General features: G+C 37.7%; 1 protein-coding gene across 1 annotated transcript; it reads right to left on the bottom strand.

The window, feature by feature from the left end:
- Positions 1-3,284: 3,284 nt before the first annotated feature.
- Positions 3,285-6,733, bottom strand: lum (lumican). The gene is made up of 3 exons (XM_066669141.1): positions 6,554-6,733; positions 4,776-5,681; positions 3,285-4,651 (listed from the first exon to the last, which is right to left on the bottom strand). The coding sequence occupies exons 2-3, from the start codon at positions 5,653-5,655 to the stop codon at positions 4,497-4,499; spliced, it is 1,035 nt and encodes a 344-aa protein (XP_066525238.1). The 5' UTR covers positions 5,656-5,681; positions 6,554-6,733; the 3' UTR covers positions 3,285-4,496.
- Between the last annotated feature and the right edge of the window lie 1,996 nt (positions 6,734-8,729).

The raw sequence follows: 8,729 nt of genomic DNA, 5'->3' as shown, positions 1-8,729 counted from the left end.
CTTCAGCACCTAACCTCACTAATGCTGTTTTGACTGAATGTAATTAAATCATAGTAAATTACTGGTCATTACTGCAGCAAAGTGGGCAAATTCCCTAACAGATTTCAGGCAAATTGCTACAATGCTAGTTTTTTACATAAATAGAATTTTTGCAATACCTTTGAAAGTCAAGGGTCTAGAGTCTGGTCTTTTTTACAAGAAGTTTAAGGGTATTTGTATTAGGTGTAGATTGTACAAAAACAACATATACTGACCCCAGTGTGATTTTCGTTTATTGGATTATAACTATCCATTTGCCATAGGTGTTTTTCTTTCCTTACACATAAAAATAAAGGTGCTACAAAAGCTTTTTTTGAGCAATGCCATAGAAGAACCACTTTTGGTTCCATAAAGAACCATTTGTGCTAATCTGGTTAAAAGACCTTAAGATGGAAACTTACTCATACTCACACATCTCTTTAACAAACATGTTTTTTATTGAACCAAATTGGGTTATTCTATAGCATCACTCAAAGAACCTTTTGTAGCACGTTTATTTTTAAGAGTGTCCTTTAGAAAGATAATTTGGAAGAGATGATGTGGAGGAGATCTAACTTGTCATGAAAAGGAATGGTTCCATAACTCCAAACTGGCTCCTTAAAATTTGCAAAGCCATGTATTTCTTTTTTTCTGGTTCTGGAAGTTTTAAGGGCTCTCACGAATGCAGACAGAAAGGATACCCATTAATCTTTGGTGGTTTCTTAAAGTCCAAAACATCAAAATCTACCAAATCCCACAATTATTCGATGAGTCTCTAAGACGAGCAAAGCCAAAGGGTATGTGAGGTTACCATAGGGGAATCCAAATGTGAAGCATGGTGGAGGGTACACAATGGTGTGGAACAGCTTTGCTGACTCAGAGCAAAGACAGGATTCTGTTTGAGGATTGACTGCACATATGTAGTTCATTATATCCAGATGATACCTTTTTGTTTTAGACAGTTGTGGATACTTTAGCTCTGGTAAATCTTAGAAATACTTGTAGGTTTAAAAGACATTTGTAATCAAAGTATAGCAATATAGTATTTTGGCAAATTTCTGTGTTAGCAGTGTCTTGACATTTGAACAGGGTTTAATCACTTTTTTTATATGCAAATACAAAATATAGCATTACTTCATGCGAATGTCATGAGGATATTAAGGACAATTTAATGACCTGCTAATTTTTTAAACATGAACATTTTCCTTTACTATTTACACTAGCTATTGATAGTGAATATCAGTGTCTTTGAAAGGAGTAAGACATTTTCTGTAATGGAGGAGAAAAGGTAAGAGGGAAAAAACAGGGTGAGAAAGTTGCTTTCATTTGTTTGGAGAAATTTGTATGAGGCAAGTTCCGGTTTGGTCTGTGACCTGTGGAATATTCCAGATCATTTGTAGTAGTGAATGTGTTGGGCGAATGTTAAGGAACACTAGTGGAATGTACAGTTTTCTTAAACTATAATGAGGGAAATTCATGAAAAAGCAATGTTCCAATTAAAAGAAAATAAAGAAAATACTGGGTTTTTTTAGTGCTAGACTGTCTTTTTACCTTTTCCTGACATGCATATTTGTAAAAGCAATTTCAGTAGGACACAGAAAGCTCCCCATTTAATCATTCATTTACAACCCTCCATTTCATGACCCAGAACAATTGTCCTTACAGTACTCACCACTCTTGTTTAAAGACTGAGGAACGTTAAGAAGATCAGTAAGGAAACAATTCTTCAAAAATTTCATCTCTATATCCAAATATATAAAACTTTTAAAGTCTCAGTGTTTAAAATACATCTCCACATAGATCCATATAGATTAAACTAATCCATCATGCGTAACACTTTAAATTACAGCCCGCTAATTACTGGGTAAGTACAGAAAAACTACCTGTTAAGTAAGACGTAAGATAAAATAAGTACTGAGTAAGTAAAGGGTATGATACTAGAAATATGTGGTTATTACTGGTATCTAACAAACATTTTACAAATAAAACATGTGACTATATTTCAGATCCATTTGTACTTCTCAGCATAATTACAAATGACAAAATTGAGTTAAAAGTATGACAGTTTATGCAAGTGACTATTACTGTCTATAACTTCTAGCTTGATTTCACTGTAGTTCTGAATGTAGATATAGATCTTTTAAAAGTCTTTACAGTGTACATACAGGGAAGGACATGGTCAGCTACTTTCATTACAGGCACTAGTAGAGATTTAAGGTGCTTTGTACTCTATAGGTTCAGGACGTGTGATTTACCACAATAATCATCAGATACTTCAGAGATATTTTACACTGCTTTGCCCATATGTATTAAGATGTTATATGTACATAGCTGACTATTGAGGAAAATGGGTGTTTCTCTTTTGCTCTTCTTACTTATTTGTAAAATATTTGTAAGATACCCAGTAATACCCACATATTTCTAGTATCATGTCCTTTTCTTACTCAGTTCTTATTTTATCTTACGTCTTACTTAACAGGTAGTTTTTCTGTACTTACCCAGTAATTAGTGGGCTGTAATTTAAAGTGTTACGCAGTCATGGAGTGCAATACCAGCCTAAATTAATCAACCCCAGATTTGTCTTCTCTGTAAATAGGATATAATGCTGATACAAATTAATACAACAACTTCTCATTTGTATTTTGGCAATTAGCGCATTGCAACCAGTATGCATTTTATAATTTATAATTTAAAACACTTCCAAACATTACAGTGTCAGATAAACAACAACATTTGGCCTTCCAACTCCTTTTAAATTAGCACAACTTTCTATTAATATGTGAATCTGGAAGTCCTTAGGACTGAGTTTTGTCAGTGATAGGAGCCAATATATAAAATGTATAATAAATGGTTTGGAATGGCCTGCTATGCTATATGAAGAACAGCATAATCTTCAGAGCAAGCAGCACCCAGTATGGCTTTTGTGATTTAGAACTGAACTTACAGCATCAGAACTATAATGTTTGGTGACTGAATGCATGAAATCCTCAGTACTATATATCTAACCCTTGTAAAGTTTCCCTAGAGGAGTAAATGCTGTTACTGCAAGAAAAAGCAAGGACACTTTATAACACTCTTGATATATTGGTGTCTACAAGCTTTTGGTCACGTAGTGTAGGAAAGACCACACTGTAAACAACATTGCTTTAACACAAGTTATTCCACATTTCTTCATAGTGTTGTTTTCTTTATTAACACTAGTATTCAATTTTATAGCAAGTGTATATTATACAGTGTATAGTTTGTGTAGAAAGAAATAAATGCAGGATGGACAGGAGAGATGTTTTAATTACTTTTACTTAGTGTATTTATTTACTTTCAAATTCACAATTCACTGTTTTATAGGAAAAACAAATCAAGCTTGTTTATCTCCAATGTGGCCAGCATTTTGTTTCGGATATGAAGAGACACTGTGACAGTGCATTGATTTACAGAACATCTAAAAAATAGTCTATATCATTACAATAGAAATTTTCAAGCATTTGTTGTTAAAGAATGTATGATGAATTGCATGCTAGTTATTTAGAATAATGCATAAACATGGTCAGTTTGTGGAGCAGGAAGCTACTGTAAATTAAGGTTTCTGTTTACTCAAACAGCATAGCAATTGTTCACAGTAAAAATACATGTTACATTTTAGCAGTTTCAATGACCAGCCATCATGTGAGAGGAAAATAAATGTAAGATATTTAATGTAAGACATGATTCAGCAATATGGCACATTTCCTGTATTTTTCTAGATATGTGAAACATAGAGTGATATAACTAAAGCCTCTTTTAGTTGAACTGATATAGGTACTACACAAAGAAAAGATAGTGTACAGGTAGAGCACATAATAAGTCGACAAGGCCAGCCAACATTTTTAAAAGTAAGTTCCTTACCTGCAGGCTTATTAATGTAATGTGTACAGTAACTGTAACATGATTGTGCCCTAATGCAACTAAGAACTCAACAATCTATACAACAGCTTGTAGGGCAAATGAGGATATGTATTGCAATTTGATCCGTATAAATATAAGAGATTGGAATGTTTGAAGTGTGTGCTTGCTTCCAAAAAGGAGACACCCACAAAGGTATTTTCTACTCTCTAACACACAAGCAATAGATACTATGAATAATGCATGCGTGTCTTATACAAGACACTGTCATATTTTTATGTGCCAAGGATTTTGATTTCAAGATTTTAAAAGTAGGTTTGAATCTACTTTTACTGACATTACCTTTCTCCCGTTGTGGCACAAACAAACACGTACAAATCTCTATAAATATGTTATTGTTGTTTATCCAATGGGTCAACTGTACATGTGGGATTACGTGGGCATTAAAGTGGGCATAATGTTGTGTCGCTATCTGGAAGAGTGTGTGTCATTCTCAATAACCACAAACTGGGTATAACCTGGCAAATATGATGCTTGATTAGATCATATAAGGGAGGGAGTTGACATGGAGAGTTAAGGTGTATACTGATAAAGAGACCCTAGTCAAAAAGGACTTCGGAGGCCTGGCGGAGACAGTTGGATGCATCGTGAGGCATGCTACTTTGGGTGATGTTGTTCCCGTCCAGACGCAGGGTCTTCAGTCTGGAGTAGTTTACAGGTGAGGTGAACTTACAGATGCTTTCCAGGTCAAACTCTGTAAGAAGAAAGCAAGCCATGGGGTGAAGACTACCCAATGGTTCAGCAAGGGTACCTAACGAATGCAGAGAAATCCAGAGCTATAAACTGAAGAGAAGTTCTAAGAAAAGGTATCTACTCACTGCTTATTTGATTGACTTGCAGGTACAGGTGCTCGAGTGCTTCGTTGACCTCAGGGATAGACTTCAGCTTGTTGAAGGACAGGTCCAGCTCCAAAAGAGAGGTAATATTAAACACGCCTGCTGGAATCCCAGAGTCCACCAGTTTGTTGTGTGAAACACGGAGATATTGCAGTTGGGGTAGTTTGGCAAGGTAGCCACCGGGAATGCTGTCAATTTCGTTGTGGTCAGCGTAGAGCATCAGAAGGGAGGAGGGCATCCCTGGCGGAAGCTTCTTTAGCTTGTTTTCACTCACGTCCAGCAACATCAGTGACCTTAACCCTTTGAAGGCCCCAGTAATGCTCTCAGAGGTCAGGTGGTTTTTGCCCAGGTGGACGGTGGTCAGGTTCTCCATGCCGGACAGTGTGCCTGAGGGAAATGATGTGAGCTTGTTTCCAATTAACTTTAGTTCATCAAGGGACTTGGAGAGAGGGCCAGGAGGTTTGGTCAGCTTGTTGTGACTAAACAAAAGCTTCTCCAGCTTGCCTAGCTTGTCAATGGTCCCTGCCATGATCTTGTCACTGGTGATGTGGTTGTGGTCAAGGACAAGCCAGCGCAAATCAGTGACATTGTCAAAAACACCAGCCTTTATCTCTTCGATTAGATTGTTCTGTAGGTAGAGGTATTTGATTCCTGTAGGGACGATGGGAACATACTTCAGGTTGCGGTCATTACAGTACATGGCAGTTGGGAAGGTGATGGGACATTCGCATTCCTGGGCACAGTGGGGTGTGGATGGCATAGATTGGTGGACAGGTTCATAAGGTTCATACTCATAGTACTCATACTGGCACAGGCACACACTGATCAGGCAACCGAAGAGAAGAACACGAAGAGGGAACATAACTGCGTGGCAGAGACCAAAATAAGCTGAGAGAAAAAGAGAGAGAGAGAGAGAGAGAGGGGGGGGAGAGAGACAACCCTTATGTTCAATGAAAACCATCTCTGCTTAGATAGCAACATTATAAGAATGATTATACACACGAACATGCCTGTTAAACTTTTCGAATACTTGGATTCGAATACTTTCAAAATATCAAGGCCCAACTGCACTATATCTCTGAGAAGCTCAACACTAAATCCAAGTTTCTCTCAGGTTACAGGATACTACACACATCAATGAGCTATGTTTGTCCCTCCTTAAAAATATACAATCTCTGAAGATTGCTTCATATTCATTGTGCACATGTATGGACCCCCATTTATTTTCCTTTTCACTGAAAGCTGACACTTGAGGAATGGTAGTAAATGAAATGATGCACCATCAACTACACACTATACCAATATATAAAAGGCATTCAAGATATAGTCATTAAAGTGCTGTTAAATCTGCAAAACACTAGTAAGCATTCGAAGCCAGGATTTTTCATAGATGCAAAGAAAATACAATAATTGCTAATATAAATAAAAATAGTTCTCAAAACTTTGGTCATCTATTCTCATAAAATATCGGTTTTCAGCCAAAAAAAAGAAGAAGCAAAAAAAGAGGTATCAATCTACAGTAAATACATGCAGTAGATATTAGATTTTACAGTAATGCATCAGTCTGTACAGTTGCAGTAAGTGCATGCAGTAGATTTTATTCAGACTTTCTCAGATTCCCAAATACAGCAAACCAGATGTGGCTTTGAACAGACTCCAAACAGAAAAGCAAACAAGATCAGCAAGTCGCCCACAATAAAACCGAGATCCATCGTAATTCCCAACAGAATGCCTTGACTAACAGGTAGTAGCTGACTTACCTTTACTCTCTCTTCCTCTGTGTCAGGCTGCAGGAGGAGATGTGCACGGCCCAAGGTCTCTGGAGAGGAAGAGAGAAGGAGGGAGAGAAAGGGAGGGAGAGAGCTAGGGAAAAAGTGAGAGGAGGGAGAGAGCGAGAGACTCACCCAGTTAGACCACAGTGGCCCAGAGTGATGGAAAACAGTAGACAGTCAGACGGGAGTTGGTGGGCTGTTCACTCGGACATGATGGTCCTACTTCTGGTGTAATACTGGTGAAGCCAAAGGAGCTTGTTGTCATCTACAAAGTGGTAGTGGGTGCGAAGACTCAATAGAGAGGCGTCACAAAATATGTATATATACACACCTGTGGGGTTAACACACACACAAAAGCTCACACACACCTCCTTCTTCCTACTTATTCTGAATTGCACTGTGAAACAAACAAGCTTTTGTGAAAAAGACATGCATAAACAACGAGACATGCAGAGCATGACCACGCCTCTGCCAGCCTTAACTATTCTCTTGTAAAAGACAAATGATTACAACCAAATATTCCTAAAAAAAGCAAAATAAAAACACTTAAAACAATGGGTAAAGTCAAAAGGGGGGTGGGAAAAAAAGAAGGTATTTTGGGTGTATGTGATGCCAGCTGCCTGCTATTATACTACCCAGTCTGCAGCAATGGCGCTCCAGTTGTAAATAAGCTTCTGGAAAAATTGACAAGACGAGGCCGAAAGTGGGCCAGAGCAAACTTACATAAGACTACTGACTACTGTTGCCTCTTCTGACCGTCTGCAGTGCATGGCATTTGAGGGGAGCATGTCCAACTCTTCACAGATGTGTGGGTGTAAATTAGAAGCCAACATCCTTTCATCTTCACCCGCAGAGGTATATTTCTCTGCATATGGTCAGCACAAAGCCCGTTCCTCCAGGGCCTGTTGCAGACGTCTGGACACCTGACACCCAGATCAGTGCATAGATCTCTGCACTGCCTGCAGGACACAAGCTGTGTTATTTTGTACCTTTATCATAAACTGTGCCTAGTTGTTAGTACTTGCCTGTTCTGAAGCTGAAACATTCTTTCAAAGAACAGATTTCGTTCATACCACATTGTAGCCACAAGGATATCCTGGCTTCAATTTTATTAGTTTTATCATAAATTCTGAGTTAAATATGACCTCTGATGAAACTGACACCTAAGTATTTTCTCATGCAGAATAGTCTTTCTTTGTTGTCTTTCTGACTTTACAAATTCAAGATGTGCTTACTGCCTTAATTAACTATTGCTTAGACATGAAGATTTCAAAACATATTATGGTTCTTTGACTCAGTCAGCAGTTCTGAACAACTCAAAACATATTTTCACATCTACACATCTCGTTTACAGTAACAGTTCATTAAAAAGCCATCCATATTTGCACTTAAGGCAACAGAAGCAGCGTTCTTAAAGAAATGTTAGGCGTCTTACCTGAGGGCTCCTAATGGTGGTGTGGGGGTGTTCCTGACCAAAACTGGAAATCAAAAACCAAGAAAGTGTTACCCATTGTGCTATACATGTCAGATCATGGTTATCAGAGCTAAGCCTCCAGTTCAAGTGCTGTCTGAAGAAAGATACTGTACAGTTATATTTTTGTCTGTAAAAATAATAAATACAACACTGTCCTTTTTTTTTTTTAAAAAAGTTTTAAAAGTAGTGCATTATATTCTCTTTACCAGAGGATACTGTTTGTACCTGAACTTTTAAACAAAGAGACAGAACTGCAATAGGCTTTAGTTACAGTAGTGACAGCATTTTCACATGAAATTGCAGAAAAGTAGAAAGTAGCAGCTGTGTGCTGACTAGGTCTCTGTTTAAATCTGTGTTCTCTCAGTCCCTCCTCCTCAATACTGGCATCTGTTAGTACTTGAAGGCCTTGGGAGAAGCATTATATTGAACGCCATTATTCTCAGAACAGGGAAAATGCTCTTGGGTCTATAGTTGTCTTTCGCGTTTCATAGAATTTGATTAATGAAGAACACCAAGTTGATTCTAGCTTCACGGAAAAGCACCAAAACATATGGACTTTGGGTTGATGAATATTCAGGTTTTATGGCAAGGGAAACTTTGGGCTCCAGGGAAACCTCTGACAAGAGTTTTTTTTCTTTTCTGTAAAATAAGTTTTTTTTTTCTATTTCTTAAAAGAAATAAATCTTTCTC

This window comes from Hoplias malabaricus, chromosome 4, assembly GCF_029633855.1.
Source record: "Hoplias malabaricus isolate fHopMal1 chromosome 4, fHopMal1.hap1, whole genome shotgun sequence".
NCBI lineage: Eukaryota > Metazoa > Chordata > Actinopteri > Characiformes > Erythrinidae > Hoplias > Hoplias malabaricus.
This window is presented reverse-complemented; position numbering and strand designations above follow the sequence as displayed.

Excerpts from the sequence above, each read along its gene's own strand:
- lum (XM_066669141.1), bottom strand. The coding sequence starts at position 5,655 with ATGTTCCCTCTTCGTGTTCTTCTCTTCGGTTGCCTGATCAGTGTGTGC. Across the intron at positions 4,652-4,775 it reads GCAAGTCAATCAAATAAGCA|AGTTTGACCTGGAAAGCATC; the intron begins GTGAGTAGATAC and ends TTCTTCTTACAG.